Consider the following 27,608-nt stretch of genomic DNA (forward strand, 5'->3'; position numbering starts at 1 on the left):
GTAGCCCACTCTCACCTTTTAACCGGAGCAGATCAGCTCTTGAGCCGGAAAACTGGATGTGCTCCGCAATGCCTACACATATATGATGGAGAGAACGTCTGAGCCATCTGACGTGGAAGGATTTATAGGTTTAGGCGAAATTGCTTTCCCAACAGTGAGACTAAATACCTCGGGATGTTTCAGTGTGTATTTGTGTCTATAGTATTTCGCATTGTTTTGGCGCGAACGGTACCAGGGATCATGCCCGATGCACATAAAACGTTCTCACTGTAGCCTTCATTATCTGAAACTAGACTTTTATACAACTGGGTCCAGAACGCTGTCAGTGTGGACACTATGCCCACGAACGTCCTACTACTGCTGCTGCTACTTGCCTCGATGGTTGGCGCATCTGTGAGGTCGGTTGGTCGGAGGGGGCATGCGCTTCAGAACTACAGAAAAATCAGGTAGGCTACATGATTGTTGTGTTTGAAATTGTCATATACTAATATCAATCACCACAGGCAGCACTTGATGTGTATTGCAAGATGCTCATTGACATGCATAGGATATGCTAATGAATACTGAGAAGCATGGTCTATTTTGAAAGTTGACCTGGCTGCTTCTACCTCTGCTGTGAGTATTATTGGCGGGTACATTATTGGTGGGTAAGCAGGCCAAAAAGCGCGGGAGGACTGTCATCTATTTATGCGCTACCACCAGCGACGCTCAAAATGACAATCACTTTCCCTCCACTGCATCATACCATTTAGATTGGATTTAATAGCCTTCAAAACAGAAATTCCTCTGAAATTGGTTCATGTTCTTCTCTATAGTGGGTCTTTATATATATATATATATATATATATATATACAAAAGAATGTGGACACCCCTTCAAATTAGTGGCTTATATAGGGTATATATATATATAATGAGGTGGAAATGACCTGAATTAGATGATGGCATGATGCATTTAGACTATAGCTGTTTACATCCATTGCTATTTGTAATAAAGCTAGGCATATATCCACATTCTTAGGTATAGGCTATTATTGTATAGGATAATTTCTTATTTTGTAGAATGCTTCACTTTATCTATCCCTATTCCCAATTTGTGGTATAGGCCACATTAGGCTAGTGCTGTCAGGAAACCATCAGCATTTTCCATTCTTATTGGTTTCATTATACTTTCTCAGTCAATTTAGCCTACAGGATACATTTGAGTTTTGTTAAAGAAGGAGGATTTTTTCCCTTACTTAATGTCCTACAAGCCACTTATACAATGTAATGTTATGTCTCTGGAGATTATAGTAGACTACTGCAATGATGTGATTGGTCAGGACAAGCACTTGGTATAAGCCATGCTGATGGCTAACATGCTGCGACCAACATCAATTCCTACAGAAGGTCACTGATGTATAGAAAACCTTCTGTCTCTCTATTCCTGGGGCACTGAGACATGACGTTATGTGTTGTGAGGGTTGCAGTGAAGAGGCACTGCAGGGAAAAAGTTAACTACAGTCCTATGTGACTGGACATGGGCCAGCAGTATTCAAAGCACTACATAGGCGACTGCATGGCATACCCGTGCACAGCCACATTGAACTTCAGATGTTGGATCTTATTTTGATCACCCTGTCGCAGGATAACTCCAACCAGTCCAAAAGTCCAGTTTCAGAAAATAAAGGCTTGTTATTCCCTTGTTGACCTGAATGGATAAAGTCATATTTTAAAGGTTTGTGCTGGGAATATTTATGAAAATGTCAGTATTTCACAATTTTGTATGTATTGAGATGTGCCAGCCTGTGTTATTTAGGTGGCTGGGATTGGATTCTGATGCATATTGCATTATAGAGGGTTTTGTTTGGTTGATGCAAGGTGCGTGGTTAGAAAAATCACTTAATCAGATTACGTGACCTACATTTATTGTTATTGTTGTGGCTTTGCTGCCTGGAGGTTATCCGATTGAAAGGCAAAAGAGCAAAATCTCAGTGTAATTAAAAGTGATTTTTATCAATGATGTCACCGTATAGATTTGTTGATTTATAGACTAGTAATTAGCTCCATTTCTGTTGTAGCCCCAGACAAACTCACCTGGTGTACTTGTCTGGGGATACAACAAAAATGTGTGCTGTTGGGGGTACTCGAGGACTGGAGTTGAGAAACACTGATCTGGTATACACTCTTGCGGAATAGCAGTGCCTAACCCTACAGTAGACATACTCAGCTGGGCTAACAGCATTTGTGTATGCTCTTTCAACCCCTTTGTAGATCCTCATCATGTTGTTTGGTCATACCTACATATATAGGATCTTAATTTGAACCAGTCTCCTACAGCAGGAAACAACAGGAAATGTGAATTATTTTCGTAAGAGAAAATAGAGTCTGAAATTTCAAAGTGGAAATTACATACCTTTGAAGCCTTTTTAAACCTCAAATACACTACAAGTTAAAAATGTCCTGCATTGCAGGAAAGTTATCCTGCAACAGGGTGATCAAATTAAGATCCGACAACTGTAGTTCAATGTGGCTGTGCACGGGTATGCCATGCAGTCGCCTATGTAGTGCTTTGAATACTGCTGGCCCATGTCCAGTCACATAGGAAGGACTGTAGTTAATTTTTCCCTGCAGTGCTTCTTCATTGCAACCCTCACAACACATAACGTAATGTCTCAGTGCCCCAGGAATAGAGAGACAGCAGGTTTTCTATACATCAGTGACCTTCTGTAAGAATTGATGTTGGTCGCATCACGTTTAGCCATCAGCATGGCTTTTGCAAAGTGCTTGTCCTGACCAATCACATCACTTCCTGTCCCAGTCCACCTGGCACCTCACACGCAGGACAAACGTACAATCATCATCGTATTGACCCAATGTATTCAAACTTGTGTGAACAGGCACTGTCTGTGTGTCTTGCACTGTATTGCACAAATTACACTGCACAAATGAGGGCCCACAGTCTTTTTGGTTATAAAGATTATACTGTACTATGTTTAAATAGCGATGATCTCCTGTAGTCCTTGCGTTGATCCTTATATATTGCATCAATTCACATTTGATGTGCCAGATGTCTGCTAAGCCACAAATGGATGTTCTGGCCCTACCCTTATGGTGGTGGACCAAGCCCTTAGCACAATGGACTGGCAGGGGAACTCATTGAAAACCATTGCATTACTGACTCAGTCAGCGCCTGCCTAAAACAATCAAATCAACGATACTGTCATGTTATCTAAAATCCCAGAGGCATCTGCTGAGAGAGTTAAGATTAAGTTGCTTCCTGAGGCTTATTGAGAAAGAATTTAGCAGATTTGTGTACACCTTCCACTTTTACTTTCCATTACAATACCTAGAGAGGATCATAGTCCAATATTAATCCTCTCTGACCTTGTGCGAAGAATATGGCATTGATTTGATTGGAACTGTATATGTGGGTGATGATTCCAGTGGTTTTCTGATTTCAACAGCATGATGTTTGAAGCATTATTTGAGATTTGCAGGTTAAAATAGGAAAAGCATTTTCACATCTGTGTCGGCTTGTTTTAAGATTTTTAGGTCAACCACCTTTGAGGAGCTTCACATTTGTCTCTCTCATCTTGCCACCAGAGTTCTTTCTACCAAGGCTTTTAATTTTAAGACCAAGCTTAAGCTGCTTGGTATGTTTATAGTTTTTAGTATTTAGCCATTAAGAGCCCGATTCAGACTTAGGAAATGTACGCCTTTCCTACGCACGACTTTCCTATGCACTTCTCAGTAGTTGGTATTCAGACTTACCTTACGCAGGTATCTAACGGGATTTGCAGGCGTGGTGCCCTTGCACACGCTGAATACATGCTGAATAAATGTTATTAAACCACTGAAAACCCTCCCACTTGCTAGCCAACAGATTGTTTTCATTCAATAGGGTTTTCAGTACATTTAGCTAAAGCCATCCCTTTAAATTTGGTGTACCTTTAATCTTAATTTTCTCGACAGGCTCACTCGAATATATGGAGAGAATGGTTCAGAATATTAGGATCAATGAAAGAAAGCCATTTAAATACACGCATATTCGTCTCCTTTTCAGCACGAGTGAGTTGGTAGATTTAAAAATATTGATGATCTTGTACAGTACCAGTCAAAAGGTGGGACACACCTACTCATTCAAGGGTTTTTCTTTATTTTTACTATTTTCTACATTGTAAAATAATAAGACATCAAAACTATGAAATAACACATATGGAATCATGTAGTAACCAAAAAAGTGTTAAACAAATGAAAATATATTTTAGATTTTAGATTCTTCAAAGTAGCCACTCTTTGCCTTGATGACAGCTTTGCACACTCTTGGCATTCTCTCAAACAGCTTCACCTGGAATGCTTTTCCAACAGTCTTGAAGTAGTTCCCACATATGCTGAGCACTTGTCCTTTAGTAGTGGTTTCTTTGCAGCAATTCAAATAAAATCAATCAAATTGTATTTGTCACATACACGTGTTTAGCAGATGTTATAGCGGGTGTAGCGAAATGCTTGTGCTTCTAGCTCCGACAGTGCAGTAATATTTAACAATTTCAAAACATATACCCAATACACACAAAAAAGTAAGGAATGGGATTAAAAAATATATACATATATGGACAAGCAATGACAGAACGGCATGAACTAAGATACAGAAGAATATTATAGAATAGAATGCAGTATATACATATGAGATGAGCAGTGCAAGATATGTAAACATTATTAGTGTTCCATTTCTTAAAGTGGCCAGTGATTTCAATAGACAGCAGCAGCCTCTAATGTGCTAGTGATGGCTATTTAACAGTCTGATGGCCTTGAGATAGAAGCTGTTTTTCATTCTCTCGGTCCCAGCTTTGATGCACCTGTACTGACCTCGCCTTCTGGATGATAGTGGGGTGAACAGGCAGTGGCTCGGGTGGTTGATGTCCTTGATGATCTTTTTGGCCTTCCTGTGACATCGGGTGCTGTATGTGTCTTGGAGGGCGGATAGTTTGCCCCCGGTAATGCGTTCGTCAGACTGCACCACTCTCTGGAGAGCCCTGCGGTTGTGGGCAGTGCAGTTGCCGTACCAGGCGGTGATACAGCCCAACAGGATGCTCTCAATTGTGCATCTGTAAAAGTTTGTGAGGGTTTTAGGTGATAAGCCAATTTGCTCTGTTGCGCCTTCTTCACCACACTGTCTGCGTGGGTGGACCATTTCAGTTTGTCGGTGATGTGTACTTCAAGGAACTTGAAGCTTTACACCTTCTCCACTGTGGTCCCGTCGATGTGGATAGGGGGGTGCACACTCTGCTGTTTCCTGAAGTCGACGATCATCTCCTTTGTTTTGTTGATGTTGAGTGAGAGGTTATTTTCCTGGCACCACACTCCCAGAGCCCTCACCTCCTCCCTGTAGGCGGTCTCGTCATTGTTGGTAATCAAGCCTACTACTGTTGTGTCGTCTGCAAACTTGATGATTGAGTTGGAGGCGTGCTTGGCCACGCATGGGTGAACAGGGAGTACAGGAGGGGGCTGAGCATGCACCCTTGTGGGGCCCCAGTGTTGAGGAACTGCGAAGTGGAGATGTTGTTTCCTACCTTCACCACCTGGGGGCGGCCCTTCAGGAAGTCCAGGACCCAGTTGCACAGGGCGGGGCTCAGACCCAAGGCCTCGAGCTTAATGATGAGCTTGGAGGGTACTATGGTGTTGAATACTGAGCTATAGTCAATGAACAGCATTCTTACATAGGTATTCCTCTTGTCCAGATGGGATAGGGCAGTGTGCAGTGTGATGGCAATTGCATCGTCTGTGGATCTATTGGGGCGGTAAGCAAATTGAAGTGGGTCTAGGGTGACAGGTAAGGTAGAGGTGATATGATCCTTGACTAGTCTCTCAAAGCACTTCATGATGACAGAGGTGAGTGCTACAGGGCGATAGTCATTTAGTTCAGTTACCTTTGCTTTCTTGGGTACAGGAACAATGGTGGCCCTCTTGAAGCATGTGGGAACAGCAGACTGGGAAAGGGAGAGATTGAATATGTCCATGAACACCCCATCCAGCTGGTCTGCGCATGCTCTGAGGAAGCGGCTAGGGATGCCGTCTGGGCCGGCTGCCTTTCGGGGGTTAACATGCTTAAATGTCTTAATCACGTCGGCCATGGAGAAGGAGAGGCCACAGTCCTTGGTAGTGGGCCTCGTCAGTGGCACTGTGTTATCCTCAAAGCGGGCGAAGAAGGTGTTTAGCTTGTCTGGAAGCGAGACATCGGTGTCGGCGACGTGGCTGGTTTTCTTTTTGTAGTCCGTGATTGTCTGTAGACCCTGCCACATACGTCTCGTGTCTGAGCCATTGAATTGCAACTCCACTTTGTCTCTATACTGATGTTTTGCCAGTTTAATTGCCTTGCGGAGTGAGTAGCTACACTGTTTGTATTCTGCCATATTCCCAGTCACCTTGCCATGGTTGAATGCGGTGGTTCGCGCTTTCAGATTTGCGCGAATGCTGCCGTCTATCCACGGTTTCTGGTTAGGGTAGGTTTTAATAGTCACAGTGGGCACAACATCACCTATACACTTCTTGATAAACTCAGTCACTGTTTCAGTGTATATGTCAAAATTATTTTTCGGAAGCTACCCGGAACTTATCCCAGTCCGCGTGATCAAAACAATCTTGAAGCGTGGATTCCGATTGGTCAGACCAGCGTTGAATAGTTCCTTAGCACGGGTACTTCCTGTTTGAGTTTCTGCCTATAGGAAGAGAGAAGAAAAATGGAGTCGTGGTCAGATTTGCCGAAAGGAGGGCGGGGGAGGGCCTTATAACCATCCTGGATGTTTGAATAGCAATGGTCGAGGATTTTAGCAGCGCGAGTACAACAGTCGATATGTTGATAGAACTTCGGCAGCCTAGTCCTCAAATTTGCTTTGTTAAAATCCCCAGCTACAATAAATGCAGCCTCAGGATATGTGGTTTCCAGTTTGCATAAGGTCCAGTGAAGTTATTTGAGGGCCGTCGTGGTATCGGCTTGAGGGGGTATATACACGGCTGTGACTATAACCGAAGAAAATTCTCTTGGGAGATAATTTGATTGTGAGATATTCTAGGTCGGGTGAACAGAAGGACTCGAGTTCCTCTATGTTACTACAATTACACCACGAGTCGTTAATCATGAAACACACACCTCCGCCCTTCTGCTTCCCAGAGAGATATTTATTCCTGTCTGCGCGATGAACTGAGAACCCATCTGGCTGGACCGATTCCGACAGAATATCCCAAGAGAGCCATGTTTCCGTGAAACAGAGTATGTTACAGGCCTTGATGTCTCTCTGGAAAGAAATCCTTGCCCGTAGGCCCGTAGGAATCGACCATGAAGGCCTGATTCACGCAGTCTCCTCTGAACAGTTGATGTTGAGATGTGTCTGTTACTTGAACTCTGTGAAGCATTTATTTGGGCTGCAATTTCTGAGGCTGGTAACTCTAATGAACTTATACTCTGCAGCAGAGGTAACTCTGGGTCATCCATTCCTGTGGCGGTTTCATCATAGCGCTTGATGGGTTTTGCCTACTGCACTTGAAGAAACTTTAAAAGTTCTTAAAATGTTCCGTATTGACTGACCTTCATGTCTTAAAGTAATGATGGACTGTTGTTTCTCTTTGCTTATTTGAGCTCTTCTTGCCATAATATGGGCTTGGTCTTTTACCAAATAGGGATATCTTCTGTATACCACCTCTACCTTGTCACAACACAACTGATTGGCTCAAACGCATTAAGAAGGAAAGAAATTCCACAAATTAACTTTTAACAAGGCACACCTGTTAATTGAAATGCATTCCAGGTGACTACCTCATGAAGCTGGCTGAGAGAATGCCAAGAGTGTGCAAAGCTGTCATCAAGGCAAACGGTGGCTACTTTGAAGAATCTGAAATATAAAATATGTTTTGATTTGTTTAACACTTTTATGGTTACTACATGATTCCATATGTGTTATTTCATAGTTTTGATGTCTTCACTACTATTCTACAATGTAGAAAATAGTAAAAATTAAGAAAAAATCATTGAATGAGTAGGTGTGTCCAAACCTTTGACTGGTACTGTATATTATTTTGGGCTAGGAACATATTTACGCACTAAATATATTGGTTAATAAAAAATACAGTGGTTTTATTCATCCTGAAAGTTGCCATATTCAATTGTTCAATCCATGAAATATTGGAAGGTGAAAAAAGTCTACAATAGGGGTTGAACAGTAGTCCTATAAACCTACCCTAATAATCTTCACTAATTATGGAACTGTGATGACAACGTTCCAGTTGTCGGGAACCATGCGCCAGTCTCCAAGTTTAAACTGCTACGTATGGTCTGTGTTCCATAATGATTAAAATAGGCTACATGTCCCAAATTATTGCACAACTTGTAATACGTTATTATACTATTGCTATCGATCCTCAGGAACAACCACACGAACGTGACAGTGGAAAGAAAGGTAAACTAACGATGTAATGGAATAATGCAAAATGTAAGGGAACTAACACTAAAGTGACAGTTATAAATGTATGTGGGTACACTCTTAGAAAAAAGGTGCTATCTACAACCTAAAAGGGTTCTTCAGCTGTCCCCATAGTAGAACCCTTTGTAAACCCCTTTTTGGTTCCAGGTAGAATTATTTTGGTTCCAGAGGGTTCTACATGAACCCAAAATAGTTCTACCTGGAACAAAAAAAGGTTCTACATGGAACCAACATGGGGTTTCCTATGGGGACAACCGAAGAACCCTTTTGGAACTTTTTGAACTTTTTTCTAAGAGTGTATAACTGACGGTGGCTACTAATAGTGGCTAATATTTAAAACAGTATATATATATTTTTTTTTTAACTGTGAAAAGTATGGCCATATAATTTATAAATCAACTCAGTAGATTTGGCACTATACTGTCATTTGCACATGGCTATACAGAAGCCTATAGCTTGGATCTCCAAATTTCATCCCTACACGTTATAAGGTCAGCATTTTATAAACGTCACTGTGGAAAAGTTGATAGGCTTCAGTTGGCTGCCATACAACCTGGACCTGGGTAGACGTAACATAGTAAACGAAAATCCGGGACACTAAAATTAGTATGATATGTTATGTTTGGTCGGCCTATTGTATGTATTAATTCGTGGATGTCCTGCATTCATTTTGTATGATATGTTACGAATTACAATTTGTATGATATGTTACGAATTACAATTCGTATGATATGTTACGGAGTGCAATTCGTACAATATGTTACGGATTTGCAATACATATGATATGTTACAAATTCCAATTTGTTGTGGTTAACGTTAGCTAGGTAGCTAGGTGGCTAGGTGGCTAACGTTAGCTATGCTAGAGGTTAGGGTTAGGGGTTAAGGTTAAGTTTAGGGTTAGGAGTTAGGATAAAGGGTTAAGGTTAGAGTTAGGGTAAGGGTTAGCTAACATGCTAAATAGTTGCAAAGTAGCTAAAAAGTAGAAAGTCTTGCAAAGTTATCCTTGATGAAATTCGAACACCTATGCTAGACGTTCGCGTTAAATGCCCACCCACCCTTCTTTCATTTTTGCCTTAAGTAACCTTCTTTCTGTCTTATGTAGTCATACCAAACGTAACATATCATACTAATTTAAGTGTCCGGGATTCAGAATGGAGATCAATAAAAGAAAGTAATCAAAACATATGCATATCTCAGTTTCAGAACCCATGAGTAGATTTAAAAACACTGATATTTCACAACATGTAGGTTTAGGGAAGTTTTCATGATCCCTTGGCAATCATGGAAAAATAGGTTGGAGAGCCTTTACGCACGAAAGAAAAGGAAAAAGGTAGTTTGATTCATTCAGAAAATTGCTACATTCATACTTCAAACCATGATAACGTTGGAAGATTAGTGTACATAGAATTATAATAGGGAGAATAGTGTACAATACCCTGGTCTATTGCCCACACTCACCATGGAACTGTGTGATGACACAGTCAAGTATTGCGCCATGCATCAGGTTCAAACTGCTTGGTGTGCGCTCCGCTCCATAATTATTTAATTATTATTATTATTTTTACAACATTAAATATGGTCAACTGTTAGTGATCCTCAGCAACAATCACCGTGACAGCATTTACAGAGGAATCAAATGAAGGTAACAAAACAATGTAATTAAATGGAATGATACGAAATGTAGACTATACCAACTGAAGGGATATTGAAAGTGGCTCATATTTAACATGATAGAAATAGGAAATAGGTATATAATTAAAACATTGGAGAGTGCCCAAAGGTTAAATTTGGCGCGATTGTCATTGCGCAATGCTTTGCATCATCATCACATGTTCACATTTACCCATTTGGCTTGCGTTTCCAAGTTTCATCCCTTCAAGTTAAAAGGCCATACAGTTTAAATTCTGCATAATGGCACATTTCATAAACATCACTGTGGGGATGTTGATATGTTAATATGCTTTAGTTTGCTGCAATATGACTGGTTTCACATTTGTCTCCAGCGAGACAAAGGTAAAATGGATCTAAAACAATTTTCTTTTTTATTTACAATCCCCATATCCAAACAGCTTACTCCTTTACTTAGCTCTTATCAATAGCTCTTATTAATTCGTAAATTACAGTGCATCTTTGGGAAAAAAAAAGTAGACGTTCCACTTGGAACCAACCTTATTCATTGTTTCATCGCTTAAAGGTGGTGGAATTATGAGGGAATTAAGTCAAGGTCAGAATGCGCCGTATCTGTGGACACCTCTGCCACACCTCAATTTCTGTGATCTCCACCACGAACGAATAGCTGGCTGAAACATGTGTTACCTCGTGCCTAAATTCAAGGTCAGAATACGAATAGTGAGAAAAGTGCATAAAAAGGGAATTCAGTTCCATTTAAGCACACATAAATCAAAAGGGCTTAAGTTAGTGTATAATGATATGAAACTATATTGTTTAAGGGACTAGACAAAGAAGTTTGTCTTAAATTGGATATTCATTGCAAATTGGCAGAGAACAATGGCTAGCTAGTATGCTAACTATTCTAGCTAACTAACTGGCTGAATAAGTTGACGACGGACTCGCTCAAGCTGTCGGGACTAACCCAGAACTTTACACAACGTTAGACACGGACACTAATTATCTGCTTGGCGTGTTGACACACTGGTGGTTTGTTGTGGCCGAGTATTGGTGCTAAACCGTGTTGTTGGAGGCTGGCATGCTAATTGGCTGTGGCGTCATAGGATTCGGTGCCCTGGACGGTTTTCACGGAAGAATACTGTACCAAGTTAGCTAGCTGAATAAACTAAGTTAGTCTATTCCTAGAAAACATTGAACCGCTGTAGTTTACAACAATTATAGTTTCTGAGGTAGAAGTTGGGAGAGTTATATTTGGGTGTTTCAGTGAAACGTAAGTGAGGGAGGCCCCGCTCTCTCGCTTTCCCAGATGTTTAGTTCATTTCATTCCGATCTCCTTTGCATTATTGTAGCTATTTTCTGTAGCCTGTCAACTATGTGTCTGTCTATCGCTGTTCTCTCCTCTCCGCACAGGCTATACAAACGCCTCACACCGCGTGGCCGCTGCCACTCTAACCTGGTGGTCCCTGCACGCACGACCCACGTGGAGTTCCAGGTCTCCGGCAGCCTCTAGAACTGCCGTTCTGCGGCCAACAAGGCAGAGTTCATCTCAGCCTATGCTACCCTCCAGTCCCTCGACTTCTTGGCGCTGACGGAAACATGGATTACCACAGAAAACACTGCTACTCCTACTGCTCTCTCCTCGTCTGACCATGTGTTCTCGCATACCTCGAGAGCATCTGGTCAGCGGGGTGGTGGCACAGGAATCCTCATCTCTCCCAAGTGGACATTCTCTCTTTCTCCCCTGACCCATCTGTCTATCTCCTCATTTGAATTCCATGCTGTCACAGTCACTAGCCCATTCAAGCTTAACATCCTTATCATTCATCGCCCTCCAGGTTCCCTTGGAGAGTTCATCAATGAGCTTGACGCCTTGATAAGTTCCTTTCCTGAGGATGGCTCACCCCTCACAGTTCTGGGTGACTTTAACCTCCCTACGTTTACCTTTGACTAATTTCTCTCTGCCTCCTTCTTTCCACTCCTCTCCTCTTTTGACCTCACCCTCTCAACGTCCCCCCCCCTACTCACAAGGCAGGCAATGCGCTTGACCTCATCTTTACTAGATGCTGTTCTTCTACTAATCTCACTGCAACTCCCCTCCAAGTCTCCGACCACTACTTTGTATCCTTTTCTCTCTCGCTCTCCTCCAACACTACTCACTCTGCCCCTACTCAGATGGTAATGCGCCGTCGCAACCTTCGCTCTCTCTCTCCCGCTACTCTCTCCTCTTCCATCCTATCATCTCTTCCCTCTGCTCAATCCTTCTCCCTCCAATCTCCTGATTCTGCCTCCTCAACCCTCCTCTCCTCCCTTTCTGCATCCTTTGACTCTCTATGTCCCCTATCCTCCCGGCCGGCTCGGTCCTCCCCTCCTGCTCCATGGCTTGACGACTCATTGCGAGCTCACAGAACAGGGCTCCAGCAGCCGAGCGGAAATGGAGGAAAACTAGACTCCCTGCAGACCTGGCATCTTTTCACTCCCTCCTCTCTACATTTTCTTCCTCTGTTTCTGCTGCTAAAGCCACTTTCTACCACTCTAAATTCCAAGCATCTGCCTCTAACCCTAGGAAGCTCTTTGCCACCTTCTCCTCCCTGCTGAATCCTCCTCCCCCTCCCCCCCTCCCTCTCTGTGGATGACTTCGTCAACCCTTTTGAAAAGAAGGTTGACGATATCCGATCCTCGTTTGTTACGTCAAATGACACCCCCTTCTGATAACAAGATGGCGAATCGCATCTCTGCATGTCTGGCAGACATATCAGTGTGGATGACGGATCACCACCTCAAGCTGAACCTCGGCAAGACGGAGCTACTCTTCCTCCCGGGGAAGGACTGCCCGTTCCATGATCTCGCCATCACGGTTGACAACTCCGTTGTGTCCTCCTCCCAGAGTGCAAAGAGCCTTGGCGTGACCCTGGACAACACCCTGTCGTTCTCCGCTAACATCAAGGCGGTGACCCGATCCTGTAGGTTCATGCTCTACAACATTCGCAGAGTACGACCCTGCCTTACACAGGAAGCGGCACAGGTCCTAATCCAGGCACTTTCCAGTCATCTCCCGTCTGGATTACTGCAACTCGCTGTTGACTGGGCTCCCTGCCTGTGCCATTAAACCCCTACAACTCATCCAGAACGCCGCAGCCCGTCTGGTGTTCAACCTTCCCAAGTTCTCTCACGTCACCCCGCTCCTCTGCACACTCCACTGGTTTCCAATTGAAGCTCGCATCTGCTACAAGACCATGGTGCTTGCCTACGGAGCTGTGAGGGGACGGCACCTCCGTACCTTCAGGCTCTGATCAGTCCCTAAACCCAAACGAGGGCATTGCGTTCATCCACCTCTGGCCTGCTGGCTCCCCTACCTCTGCGGAAGCACAGTTCCCGCGCAGCCCAGTCAAAACTGTTCACTGCTCTGGCACCCCAATGGTGGAACAAGCTCCCTCACAACGCCAGGACAGCGGTGTCACTCACCACCTTCTGGAGACACTTGAAACCTCACCTCTTTAAGGAATACCTGGGATAGGACAAATATTGTAAAGTGGTTGTCCCACTGGCTATCATGAGGTGAATGCACCAATTTGTAAGCCACTCTGGATACGAGCGTCTGCTAAATGACGAAAATGTAAAAATGTAAATGTGAATCATAAACGGACCAAAACAGTCAAGCTCTTACCTGACTGATTCTAAAGCAATTCAAAAAATCTTCTGTAAACTGAATTTGCTTACTGTCTTTCTGAAAAAAATTATAGAATAAAAAACATGTTATGAAATGTATATGTCATAAGAGAATCGTATCATAATTCCCAGATTAAGATTATTTATAGAGAAAAAGATTACATCAGTGAAAAAGAGATGACAGAATACCCTTTTCCCTTTGAATCCCTTAGGTCAATGCTAAAGTAGTGACTCCTCTAATAGCCTGGTGAATATTCTCCTAAAGAGCTTTTAACCTGCACACTCAAATGTAATGGTGCTGAGTAGTCCTAGCAACTACCTGGACAAAACAAACACTGAGATAGATTTTAAGGTTGTTTTCCAAAAAGCACCCTATTCCCTATATAGTGCACTACTCTTGACCAGGGCCCTATCCTACTGTACTTCCTACTTTCAAGCAATGCTTTAAGCAATGCTCTGGTCAGCAATACTACTAACAAGTGGATGAATGCTGTTGCAAATTGATGGTAGTGTTATTTTTGAAGATGTCTCAATGCACAGGGGACTTGGGAACAACTCTTCTGATGGGCTGTTTGAATGGACTGTCATGTTGATACAGTCTCCTTTAATTCCTGTTTTTCTTGTTTTTCTTATAGATTCAAAAGAGAAGTACCATTGACAGTAGAAAGACATCAAAAGGTTGGCAGGTAAGAATCCTTAATCTAAATACAGTCTCACAGACACAGAGTTTAGTCCAGAGGATCTGACTAAGGGGAACAAAGCAACTATCACCACTGGATTATTTACTTGGTTATTTATACTGAACAAAAATATAAACGCAACATGCAACAATTTCAAAGATTTTACTGAGTTAAAGTTCATATGAGGAAATCAGTCAATTTAAATAAATTCATTAGGCCCTAATCTATGGATTTCACATGACTGGGAATACAGATATGCATCAGTTGGTCACAGATATCTTAAAATAAATGGGCCTCACAATGAGCCTCAGGTACTCGTCAAGAAACTTTTTTTGCTGACGTTTACTGACACCGGTCATATTTAGCGGGTGTTGCGCATTTGTAAATTCATCAGTTATTCTGCGATCTGGCACACTCAGACCAAAGTGCTCTGAAATCGGAGTAGATACCCAGAGTGAATTTACCAACGTAAGAAATATGCTAACTGGATAACGGTTGTTCATGTTCAGCATAGCTAGCTAGCTAGCAAAGCAATTCACATTTCTTGCTAGCTAGCCAAATGACACCTGCATCTCTAGCTGTAGCCACCGAAAAGCGATATGAGAGGAAAAAGTTGGTCACTCACCCACTCCTCCAATGACATGATATCCTCCCTGGATAACAGTGGTTCAAGTTCGTAAACTTGAACGACTGTTATCCAGTTAGCTAACGTTAGGCTCCAGTGTTTAGCTTACTAAATAAGTAGCTACATAAATAGATACGCTAGCCTATTAGCCACGTTATGACTGACTTGTGATCATTGCCTTTGCTAGTTTGATTGTATTGGCATTCCCAGCCCAGTTACATTAGTCAGTTTTTGTCCAAAATATTGAGTCATTGAAACTGAAACAGTGCATCCCGAATGGGTGAAGGCAGCAAACAATGTACATTTACATTTACATTTTAGTACTAGGCCAGCTGTGATTTACAATCTGATAGTAATATTTTTTGGACTACCAAGAAATGTATTGGTGAATTATATTAATCATGCATTGAACTGCATCCATCTATTCTGCCAACAATACCTTACTGTACGTCATGGAATTTGGAGTCAAATGTAACCTATTTTTTAAAACCTCTTATACAGTTGATTTTGTAGCATAAACTAGGAATATGATATTTTTTACTGACATTATGATTGTCTGTTTGTTTCATTTCTGCAAAGTAGTTAAAACGCTGTCAGTTCCACTTGAAATTATACTCAGAGTATAAAACTGTCGGCTTTGAAGCATTTTACCAAGCCCCTGTACAATCTAGCCTTATCCTTATCCTTAGCACTGGCAGGGTTAGGGTAAGTTCATATGCCCTGTGACGCATAGTTCCAACTTGATATGAAAAAGACTACCATACATAATTAATCCTCATGAATGTGAGCAGAATTCTATGGACATTCTGATAAGCTTATATCTGGTAAGCCCCTTTGCCTTTTGATTATTATTATTATTATTATTGTTGTTGTTATAGGACAAATACATGTTGTATGTAGGGTCACATTCGATAGGATGGGTGGTCTTCATATAGCCTGAGTGCTAGTCTGTTTGTGCTATCATGACAACTCCTTGTCACTCATTGTCATACCAAACATGTTTGGTTTGACAATGACAGCAGTGGAGTTGGCAAGAGCACAAACAGATCTAGGACAGGCTAGTCTTGACAGTATGCTAAAGGTTCAGAGACAATGACAAGAAGTGTAATTTGAAACAGTTTGTTTCATTAGTCATGTTTTTGTCCCCTCTTCACAGCCCTATACTGAGAAGAATTCCAGATATCACCAAAAACACCATGAGTAATTCAGAACAGTTCTTAAGCATAAATGATCACGACTTCACAATGAGGCCTGGCTTTGGAGGTGAGGTTTTTTAACAGTGCTTTATTGTGTGCCGTACAAATCTATCATTATCATCATCATCATCATCATCATCAACAACATCCTACTGTACAGTTCACCGATATTTTCTGACACATACTTTCAATTCTTACTTAATCATGATTTATCGTAAAGGCATTGTTAAATTATGCATTGATGTCGATGACATATTTTCTGAAAAGTTATAGCTGTTTTACTCAAGTGAAGATATGGCCCTTTATCAGTTCTCATAAACGGATATTGGAAGTGGATGTACACGATGTCTCGTGCTTCAGTGTGCCTTGAATTGATGACATAACCAACTGGGATTATGTCTGCTGTGGGACATTGTGATTAATTACACAGTAGCAGCACCAGTCTGGAGCTCAGGGTTTCCATAACCCTTCTGTGACTTCCCTAATCTGAAGACTTCTTGGGACCCAAATACAGCTACTGCTTACTGATGGATCAATCCCAAAACACCAGTAAAATGAGATGAATTGGGTTGCAATTTAAGTCCCAAAATGATTACGATTCCAGAAGAATCTATACAGACAGTGAATCGTAACAGATGTAAACATACAAAATGCAGAATAATAATTCCGCTGTGGCATTTAAAGCCAATGAATAGTTGATGTGTGAATATTTGGGGTTTTCTTCAATCTGTTAGTCCAGTAGATTTCATTGCACATGAATTAAGCTGTCATCATCATATCTGGGTGGTTAAAGAAAAGTGTAGCCTATTAATAACAGTTCAAGTCGGAAGTTTACACACACCTTAGCCAAATACATTTAAACTCAGTTTTTCACAATTCCTGACCTTTAATCCTAGTAAACATTCCCTGTCTTAGGTCAGTTAGGATCACCACTTTATTTTAAGAATGTGAAATGCCAGAATAATAGTAGAGAGAATGATTTATTTCAGCTTTTATTTCTTTCATCACATTCCCAGTGGGTCAGAAGTTTACATACACTCAATTAGTATTTGGTAGCATTGTCTTTAAATTGTTTAACTTGGGTCAAACATTTCGGTTAGCCTTCCACAATAAGTTGGGTGAATTTTGGCCCATTCCTCCTGACAGAGCTGGTGTAACTGAGTCAGGTTTGTAGGCCTCCTTGCTCGCACACGCTTTTTCAGTTCTGCCCACAAAGTTTCTATAGGATTGAGGTCAGGGCTTTGTGATGGCCACTCCAATACCTTGACTTTGTTGTCCTTAAGCCATTTTGCCACAACTTTGGAAGTATGCTTGGGGTCATTGTCCATTTGGAAGACCCATTTGAGACCAAGCTTCAACTTCCTGACTGATGTCTTGAGATGTTGCTTCAACATATCCACATAATTTTCCTTCCTCATGATGCCATCTATTTTGTGAAGTGCACCAGTCCCTCCTGCAGCAAAGCACCCCCACAGCATGATGCTGCCACCCCTGTGCTTCACTGTTGGGATGGTGTTCTTCGGCTTGCAAGCAACCCCCTTTTTCCTCCAAACATAACGATGGTCATTATGGCCAAACAGTTTTATTTTTGTTTCATCAGACCAAAAAGTACGATATTTGTCCCCATTTGCAGTTGCAAACCGTAGTCTGTCTTTTTTGTGGTCCTCTGTAGCTCAATTGGTAGAGCATGGCGCTTTTGTAATGCAAGGGTAATGGGTTCGATCCCCGGGACCACCCATACGTAAAAATGTATGCACGCATGACTGTAAGTCGCTTTGGATAAAAGCGTCTGCTAAATGGCATATTATTTATTCATTATTTTATGGCGGTTTTGGAGCAGTGGCTTCTTCCTTGCTGAGCGGCCTTTCAGGTTATGTCGATATAGGACTTGTTTTACTGTGGATATAGATACTTTTGTATCTGTTTCCTCCAGCATCTTCACAGGGTCCTTTGCTGTTGTTCTGGGATTGATATGCACTTTTCGCACCAAAGTACGTTCATCTCTAGGAGACAGAACAGTCTCCTTCCTGAGCGGTATGACGGCTGCGTGGTCCCATGGTGTTTATACTTGCGTACTATTGTTTGTACAGATGAACGTGGTACCTTCAGGCGTTTGGAAATTGCTCCCAAGGATGAACCAGACTTGTGGAGGTCTACCATTTTTTTCTGAGGTCTTGGCTGATTTCTTTTGATTTTCCCATGATGTCAAGGAAAGAGGCAATGAGTTTGAAGGTAGGCCTCGAAATACATCCACAGGTACACCTCCAATTGACTCAAATTATGTCAATTAGCCTATCAGAAGCTTCTAAAGCCATGACATAATTTTATGGAATTTTCCAAGCTGTTTAAAGGCACAGTCAACTTAGTGTATTTAAACTTCTGACCCACTGGAATTGTGATACAGTGAATTATAAGTGAAATAATCTGTCTGTAAACAATTGTTGGAAAAATTACTTGTGTCATACACAAAGTAGATTTGCCAAAACTATAGTTTGTTAACAAGACATTTGTGGAGTGGTTGAAAAACAAGTTTTAATGATTCCAACCTAAGTTCATGTAAACTTCCGACTTCAACTGTATATACTGTTTGTAGAGATATGAATAATACGTTGTATTGCTAGCTCATCGGATACACAAACAAAATTAGTGGTCCCTTTTGGATACGCTTAAGGGAAATGAAGACAGTTGCTTCTTTCAGCTGTCTGCAATATGACATTTCAACCCAGGGCAGCAGATTATAAAATGCACACACTAAATATTCTGAAGAGCATTCCGCTATTTTTTTATTTTAGTTTTGGAACACTGTAGCCTAATTGTGTTTTTTGCAGGGCTCTGGATGAAAGGGACTAGAGGAGAAAAAGCTAATTGTTTTTAATAGAATTGTCTAGAGAAAAATTACCCTTAAATACAGCTTCATAGTCCAGACAGTTTAGTATTACAGCAATTTGGAGGTATAATATTAGATAGCCATTGACCTTTTGTTTTTGTCTGTATTTAATTAAGTACTGTCAAGATTACCCCTACTCCAATAATTAACTATATAAGTTATTTAAGGAAACAAGCTACATAAGAGTTATCATATCTGATTGGTTTTGTTTTTGTGCTGTCAAACAATATATATTTCTTATCAAGTTTGTCGCAGGATTTGCTGTGATTAATCGCGATTTCTGTGATTAATTGTGATTTCAGAATTTGCTCAAATTGAACTGTAATTTAGGATTTTTTATAAACGAAAAACATAATAAGAATATTGACGTCTTGATTTTTTCCAAAGTAACGGTAAGCAAAATCCGGTTTCTTTAACCTCAATCTCAACTTGTTTTGACATCGCGTTGTTGTTTTTAGCTGTATAGATTTATGCATTTTGGATGGTTTCAGTTTATTTGGAACACTGTTTTTTAAATGAGTGCACTAATATTTAAAAAATTGACCTTGAGTTAACTGATTAACTGTGACCTCCCTATGGAATTTGTTTACTTATGTATTATATGTTTTCCTTTGAATTAAGTTAAGATTTGAGTTGTGTATCTTTGCAGGACCTGCTGTTCCAGTTGGAGTTGATGTTCAGGTAGAAAGTCTGGACACGATCTCAGAAGTTGACATGGTAAGTGTTTCAATACTTTCTGTGAGCTGTGATCTAAACCAAAATAAAGCATCCCATGATTATATGATTTGGAAAGAAGATGGCAAGACATTAATATGTGATGGCTCTGTTGAAATACTAGCATTGCCATGCTTTGTGTTTCAGGACTTCACCATGACCATGTATATTAGGCACTACTGGAAAGACGAGCGCCTCTCTTTCCACAGCACAACCAATAAGAGCATGACCTATGACGGGCGCCTGGTCAAGAAGATCTGGGTGCCAGACATGTTCTTTGTCCACTCCAAGAAGTCTTTCACACACGACACCACCAAAGATAATGTCATGCTGAGAGTCTACCCTGATGGCAAGGTGCTCTACAGCCAAAGGTAATTCACCTGGTCAGAGTCGAACATTAGTTTTGTTCTTTGCTCCATGGTTGACCACTGGCGCTCAGTTTAAAGCATACTGGTGTAATGGAAGAGGTTTAGTGAAACACACTTCCGTGATGATGAGTAACCTTGCCTGAGACTGGAAGACTCACTTGCCTTAATAATAATGGATTGGATTTATATAGCACCTTTCTACCTACAGAGGTACTCAAAGCGCTTTAGATAGTAAGAGAGAAATTCACCTCATCCAGGGGCGGCTCTAGCCTTTTGGGGGCCCTAAGCAAGATTTGGTTGGGGGACCCCCCACCTACATTTTACCCCCCTTGGCATTTTTCCTATTTTGTTGCCTTACAACCTGGAATTAAAATTGATTTTTGGGGGGTTTGAATCATTTGATTTACACAACATGCCTACCACTTTGAAGATGCAAAATACTTTTTCTTGTGAAACAAACAAGAAATAAGACAAAAAAACAGAAAGCTTGAGCGTGCCTAACTATTCACCCACCCCAAAGTCAATACTTTGTAAAGCCACCTTTTGCAGCAATTACAGCTGCAAGTCTCTTGGGGTATGTATCTATAAGCTTGGCACATCTAGCCACTGGGATCTTTGCCCATTCCTCAAGGCAAAACTGCTCCAGCTCCTTCAAGTTGGATGGGTTCCGCTGGTGTACATTCAATCTTTAAGTCATACCACAGATTCTCAATTGGATTTGTTTTTATAACCCAACCCAGATATGTACTTCTCCACAACTTTGTCCCTGACCTGTTTGGAGAGCTCCTTGGTCTTCATGGTGCCGCTTGCTTGGTGGTGCCCCTTGCTTAGTGGTGTTGCAGATCCTGGGGCCTTTCAGAACAGGTGTATATATACTAAGATCATGTGACAGATCATGTGACACAGAACGCACACAGGTGGACTTTATTTAACTAATTATGTGACTTCTGAAGGTAATTGGTTGCAACAGATCTTATTTAGGGGCTTCATAGCAAAGGGGGTGAATACATATGCACGCACCACTTTTCTGTTATTTATTTTTTAGAATTTTTGGAAACAAGTTAATTTTTTCATTTCACTTCATCAATTTGGACTATTTTGTGTATGTTCATTACATGAAATCCAAATAAAAATCCATTTAAATTACAGGTTGTAATGCAACAAAATAGGAAAAATGGCAAGGGGGATGAATACTTTTGCAAGGCAAAAGGAGCAATTAGGGTTAAGTGTCTCAATCAAGGGCACATAGACAGGTTTTTCACCTAGTGGGCCCAGGGATTCAAACCAGCAACATTTCAGTTACTGGCCTTAACCGCTAGGCTACCTGCCGCACATAGGGCTCTGGTCAAATGTAGTGCACTTAATAGTTTGCCACCTCGCAGAAAAACATTTTAGTGGGCCCCCTCTTGACAGTGAAGATACATACTTTAGATTTAAAGTTAATTTCCTGCAATTCTATACATTTTGCCATTGGGCATAGAGAGAATTCTACAGTTTTATTGCTAATTTCCTGCAATTTTCCTGCAATTTCCTGTAATGACTAATGCCATGTTAATATGATCTGAGTGAGAATGACTAACCAAATCAATGGGGGCTCCCTGGAGGTATGCCTGCGTGCCCGATTGGTATTCAGTCATGATTAAGATAGCTGGCTAGACTAAATACTGATCTAACAATTGTTAGATGACATGGCTAATTGAGTGAATGTCAGTGACAGACATAATAAGAGAAAAACGAATTATGCACACATTTTGAAATCGCACCTGGTGTATTCTACTATTCTTACTCCCAATAGTAAGTTGAGACCCCACTGAGTTCATAAAAAAATAAAATGTTTTTGGTCAGGGCCCCCTAGTGGCCCGGGGGCCCTAAGTGACCATTTATGTCGCTTATGCCTGGAATCGGCCCAGACCTCATCCAACACCAAGGCTTTAGCTCAGCAGATACCTTTGTGAACTGTAGTGAGTACAGTAGCTAGTTACATAAAATAATTCCAGAAAAAGCCTACAAATGATGGGTGAAATCTACTTTGCTAGGTCTGATGACTATTTGGAATGGAATCAACAGTGTGTGGTGTTGTAAGCGCTAGTCTTTGCCAACTGGCAGTTTACCCTCAAAGTGATTTCATTAAGCAAATCACATAGCTGCCGGCTGAGGCAGGCTAAATTCAAACCTTCCATTCTTTTTTTTTACCCATGAGCAATTTGCAAATGAAAAAGTGCTGTCATGCTGTTATTGTTGGATCAGGGTCCTGGCCAAGTGTGTCTATATATTTATCTTGACCAAATAGAGGTGCACCTTGTATCATGACAACATAATTGAATGGATGTGGTGAGAAACTGTTTGTCAGTAAAGTATAGTCAAGCTGCAGGCAGAAAGTGAGTTTGTAATTTTGGTGAGTAATCAGAATGCTGGAACCAAGTGAGACACTGAATTTGTAATCCACAGTTGGTCCATTTGAGAGTTTTGTCAGCAAGTCAGTATCAAGATGTCTATTTCAGTAGCGCCCTCTGCTGGCAATCAGAACACACTGCGTACAGTCTTCTTGACACCTGTGGATACGAAAAGTCATTACCACTTCCATCACTGGTGGTGTCAGCGATCATGCTCCCAAGACTCTGGTTTTGGGTCTGTGAAGTCTGCCCTGGTAGACACGCAGGCCGTCTGTAATCCCAATCTTGCGGTGGATTATAGGATTTCTCTGTCATTACGGATGTATAGGACGTGGAGGGACAGGGTGGTGTGTGTTCTACTTTAGATACCATGCAGGCTCATCAGTAGGGTTAATCTCTCCGGGGGTTGGACTAGAGATTTGACAGATTGGGAGGGGGATTAACTACCTGTGTACTATACGTGGACCTCCCTCCCAGAGGATCCTGTGTAGCGGTGGGTCTCTTCTATACTGAGCTGGATTATCTCTTCTATTTTCATGTATTCATCCCTGCCCTGGGGGCTCCAAATCTCCTCAAACAACTGACTCTGTGTATACTGTATGTGTCTGAAATATGATATACAACAACACATTCACCCATACCCCCCAGCCGTAACCTATTTCTCATTGCATTATTGTATTATACTACACGGCTCAGTGTATTTCTTGACCTATAGGACAGTCCCTCCAGGATTCTGCGATCTTATCATTATAAAAAAAGTTTTTGCAACAATTCCGCATATTATGTGAGGGCTTGCTAATTTGACCAATCACTGCACTATTTCTGCATAAAACAGTCAAATCATCGCAATATAATCGCATAAAACTAAACCATCACTGCAGTACAAAAAGAGGGCTCACAATTTCAACCAATCACCACACATTTACCCCATAATATGGTTCAATCAAGTCACACGTCAACAAACTTTTTCCCTTGTGTCACGCCCTGGCTCTGGGGACTCTTAAATGTTGAGCCAGGGTGTGGAGTTTCTATGTTGTATTTTCTATGTTGTGTTTTCTAGATCGTGTGGATCTATGTTGGCCAGGGTGGTTCCCAATCAGAGGCAGCTGTAACTCGTTGTCTCTGATTGGGGACCATACTTAGGCAGCCTGTTTGGCACTAGTCGGTGTGGGATCTTGTTCCGTAAAGGTTTGTTTTGTGTAACCTAGGACTTCACGTATCGTTTGTTTGTTGTTTTGTCGTGAGTTAAGTACTAAATAAAATGTACGCTTATCACGCTGCGCCTTGGTTCCACAAATCTTTAAACGATCGTGACAGAAGATCCCACCAAAAGAGGACCAAGCAGCGTGTCCAGGAACAGACAGCCTGGACCTGGGAGGAGATCCTGGACGGGAAGGGATCCTGGACTTGGGAGGAGATTCAGGCCGGAATGGATCGCCGTCCTTGGGAGGAGACTGTGGTGGCGCGCTATAGAGAGGAGCAGCGGCAACGCAGAGGGTACCGGCCGAGGAGGAAGCCCGAGAGACAGCCCTAAGAAATGTTTTTGGGGGGGCTAAAAGGGTGGTTGGCGGAGCCTAGGGTTAGAGCAGAGCCAACTCCCCGTACTCAGGCTAGGAAGCGTGTGACTGGGCAGGCTCCGTGTTATGCGGAGCCACGTACTGTGCCGCGAGTGTTCCAGCACAGCCCTGTACGTCCTGTGCTAGCACCACGCACGTGTCGTGCAAAGATGGGCATTCAGCCAGGACGGGGTGTGCCGGCTCAATGCTCGTGGTCTCCAGTACGCCTCCTCGGTCCCGTATATCCTGCACCAGTGCCACGTGCTGTAGCGCCAGTACGAGTGCACAGCCCCGTACGTCCTGTGCTGATGCCTCACACGTATTGTGTGGAAGTAGGCATTCAGCCAGGACGGGTTGTGTCAGCTCTCCGCTCCAGACCTCCAGTCCGCCTCCACAGTCCGGCACGGCCCGTTCCGGCTCCCCGCACCAAGCCAGTGGTGCGTGTTCCCAGTCCAGCCCGGCCTGTTCCTGCTCCCCGCACCAAGCCAGTGGTGCGTGTTCCCAGTCCGGTCCGGCCTGTTCTTGTCCCTCGCGCCAAGCCAGTGGTGCGCGTCGCCAGCCCGGTCCGGCCTGTTCCTGCACCTCGCACCAAGCCAGTGGTGCGCATCGCCAGCCCGGTCCGGCCCGTTCCTGCTCCCCGCACCAAGCCAGTGGTGCGCGTCGTCAGCCCGGTCCGGCCCGTTCCTACTCCCCGCACCAAGCCAGTGGTGCGCATCGTCAGCCCGGTGCGGCCCGTTCCTGCTCCCCGCACCAAGCTAGTGGTGCGCGTCGTCAGCCCGGTCCGGCCCGTTCCTGCTCCCCGCACCAAGCCAGTGGTGTGCGTCGTCAGCCCGGTCCGGCCCGTTCCTGCTCCCCGCACCAAGCCAGTGGTGCGCGTCGTCAGCCCGGTCCGGCCCGTTCCTGCTCCCCGCACCAAGCCAGTGGTGCGTGTGTCCAGTCCGGCACGGCCCGTGCCTGTTCCACCGGTGCCTGGTCCGGCACCGGTCAGCTGCTCCACTCCGGAGCCAGTGCAATCCGCTCCACCAGGGTCCAGTCCAACTCCAGTCAGCGGATCCACTCCGGAGCCAGAGCAATCCGCTCCACCGGTGCCCAGTCCAGCTCCAGTCCAGAGCCTGTACAGATCGATCCACCGTCGTCGGGTCCAACTCCAGTCAGCGGTGCCAGACCAGACCAGGGGCGCAACGGGGAGGTGGAGAGAAAGTGGTGGTCACGCCCGGAGTCGGATCCGCCTCCGAGGCGGAATGCCCACCCGGCCCCTACCCTGTTGTGTTTGTGTGGCGCGGTCGCAGTCCGCGCCTTTGGGGTGGGGTACTGTCACGCCCTGGCTCTGGGGACTCTTAAATGTTGAGCCAGGGTGTGGAGTTTCTATGTTGTGTTTTCTAGATCGTGTGGATCTATGTTGGCCAGGGTGGTTCCCAATCAGAGGCAGCTGTAACTCGTTGTCTCTGATTGGGGACCATACTTAGGCAGCCTGTTTGGCACTAGTCGGTGTGGGATCTTGTTCCGTAAAGGTTTGTTTTGTGTAACCTAGGACTTCACGTATCGTTGTTTTGTCGTGAGTTAAGTACTAAATAAAATGTACGCTTATCACGCTGCGCCTTGGTTCCACAAATCTTTAAACGATCGTGACACCTTGTCAGCGCATTCATGACAAATTGGACAAAATCATTGCATTTTGCCATGCAAAATGTCAGAACTGCCGCAACAAAATCAAGCACAAATAAACCCTGTGAAAACCTGGAGAACGACTCATTTTAGCCTGAGTGCCAGTGTGTTTGTGCTACAATGTCAACTCCTTGTCACTCATTGTCATGCCAAACATTGGCTTGACAATAACAGCAATGACGCTGGCAAAAGCACAAACAGATCTGGGACCAGGCAATACTCAGATGTCTGTGTTGTGTTCTCATGCAGGGTGACAGTGACATCAATGTGCAGCATGGACCTGAGTCGCTTCCCTCTGGACACACAGACCTGCTCCCTGGAGATTGAGAGCTGTGAGTCTGCTCAGATTATGTAACTTCCCTTTTTACTCCCTCTCTGCTGTCATATTCAAATCATAATATAATGTACCTGTTCATAGACTCTGTTTCAAGTGGTGAACACTGAACAGCATGCCCCTTTCTTTTCAGATGCGTACACGGATGACGACCTGATGCTCTACTGGAAGAAAGGGAACAATTCCCTGAGCACTGACGAAAATATCTCCCTCTCCCAGTTCCTCATCCAGGAGTTCCAAACCACCACAAAACTAGCCTTCTACAGCAGCACAGGTACAGCACTGAAGGATGACACAACACATGCTGTTCACTGTGATTTATCAAGGTTGGGTTTCTGTTATGCTAATGAAATGCATGCACTGCAATGGATATAACATATGTCATAATCTTATCCTCTTCCCTCCAGGCTGGTACAACCGTCTGTACATCACCTTCACCCTGCGACGCCACATCTTCTTCTTCCTGCTCCAGACCTACTTCCCTGCCACTCTGATGGTCATGTTGTCTTGGGTTTCCTTCTGGATCGACCGCCGGGCCGTACCGGCCAGGGTTCCTCTGGGTGAGTTAGCCCCTAGTAGTCCAAGATTTTAGTCAACGCTTGTTCGAAGCTTATTATGATTCTGTCTTCTACTGTATTCATGTTTCATTATTACAAAGCCTAAACACCGCTGATATTCTGCCTTCAGTAGCCTATCCTGCTGTGTCCCTAAGTTTTAATCTTTCTGATCAGACATTGTGTGTTGAACTGTGCTCCAGGTATCACCACAGTGCTCACCATGTCCACCATCATCACTGGAGTCAACGCCTCCATGCCCAGGGTTTCCTACATCAAAGCTGTGGATATTTACCTCTGGGTCAGTTTTGTGTTTGTTTTCCTATCGGTGATAGAGTACGCTGCAGTGAACTACTTGTCTACGGTGCAAGAACGGAAGGAAAAAAAGCTAAGAGAAAGGGTAAGTGCCATTATAATAATCCATAGATCCAAAGTGTCAGTTTCTCAGCCTGTAAAATATGCTCTGGGAAGAGTTTACCATTCAAATTCCTCTGGAAAAAGTGTAGGCTAGATCTATACATTATGTGCTTGTCAGATGGAAAATGTGAGTACTGTAGCTCTGTATCTAACCCAATCTCTGTGTCTGTCTACAGCTGCCCTGCACCTGTGGCATGACCCACCCGGGCATGATGGGTAGCTACAGCGAGGAGGACGTCAACAACACGGGGAACTACGGCTGTATGCTTGAGGAGAACGGCGCCATGAAGCAGCAGAGGATGATGGTCCATCTGGACATTGAGGAGAACGACCAAATCACAGGACACGTGGGCTCCAGTGCCTACAGCAGCATGTGGGTCGACACCCACGCCATAGACAAGTACTCCCGGGTCATCTTTCCTGGGTCTTATACTCTGTTTAATATAATCTACTGGTCCTGCTACCTCTAA

General features: G+C 43.2%; 1 protein-coding gene across 1 annotated transcript; it reads left to right on the forward strand.

Annotated features, from left to right (window-relative positions):
• Positions 1 to 336: 336 nt before the first annotated feature.
• LOC311106331 (gamma-aminobutyric acid receptor subunit rho-1-like) lies at positions 337 to 27,608 on the forward strand (the record flags this gene model as incomplete). The annotated part of the gene is made up of 10 exons (XM_084148654.1): positions 337 to 446; positions 14,385 to 14,435; positions 16,211 to 16,317; positions 19,787 to 19,854; positions 19,999 to 20,222; positions 26,083 to 26,165; positions 26,301 to 26,441; positions 26,575 to 26,727; positions 26,925 to 27,121; positions 27,315 to 27,608. The coding sequence occupies 10 exons, from the start codon at positions 337 to 339 to the stop codon at positions 27,606 to 27,608; spliced, it is 1,428 nt and encodes a 475-aa protein (XP_084004780.1).

This window comes from Coregonus lavaretus, assembly GCF_964263955.1.
Source record: "Coregonus lavaretus genome assembly, chromosome: 31".
In the NCBI taxonomy this organism is placed as follows: domain Eukaryota; kingdom Metazoa; phylum Chordata; class Actinopteri; order Salmoniformes; family Salmonidae; genus Coregonus; species Coregonus lavaretus.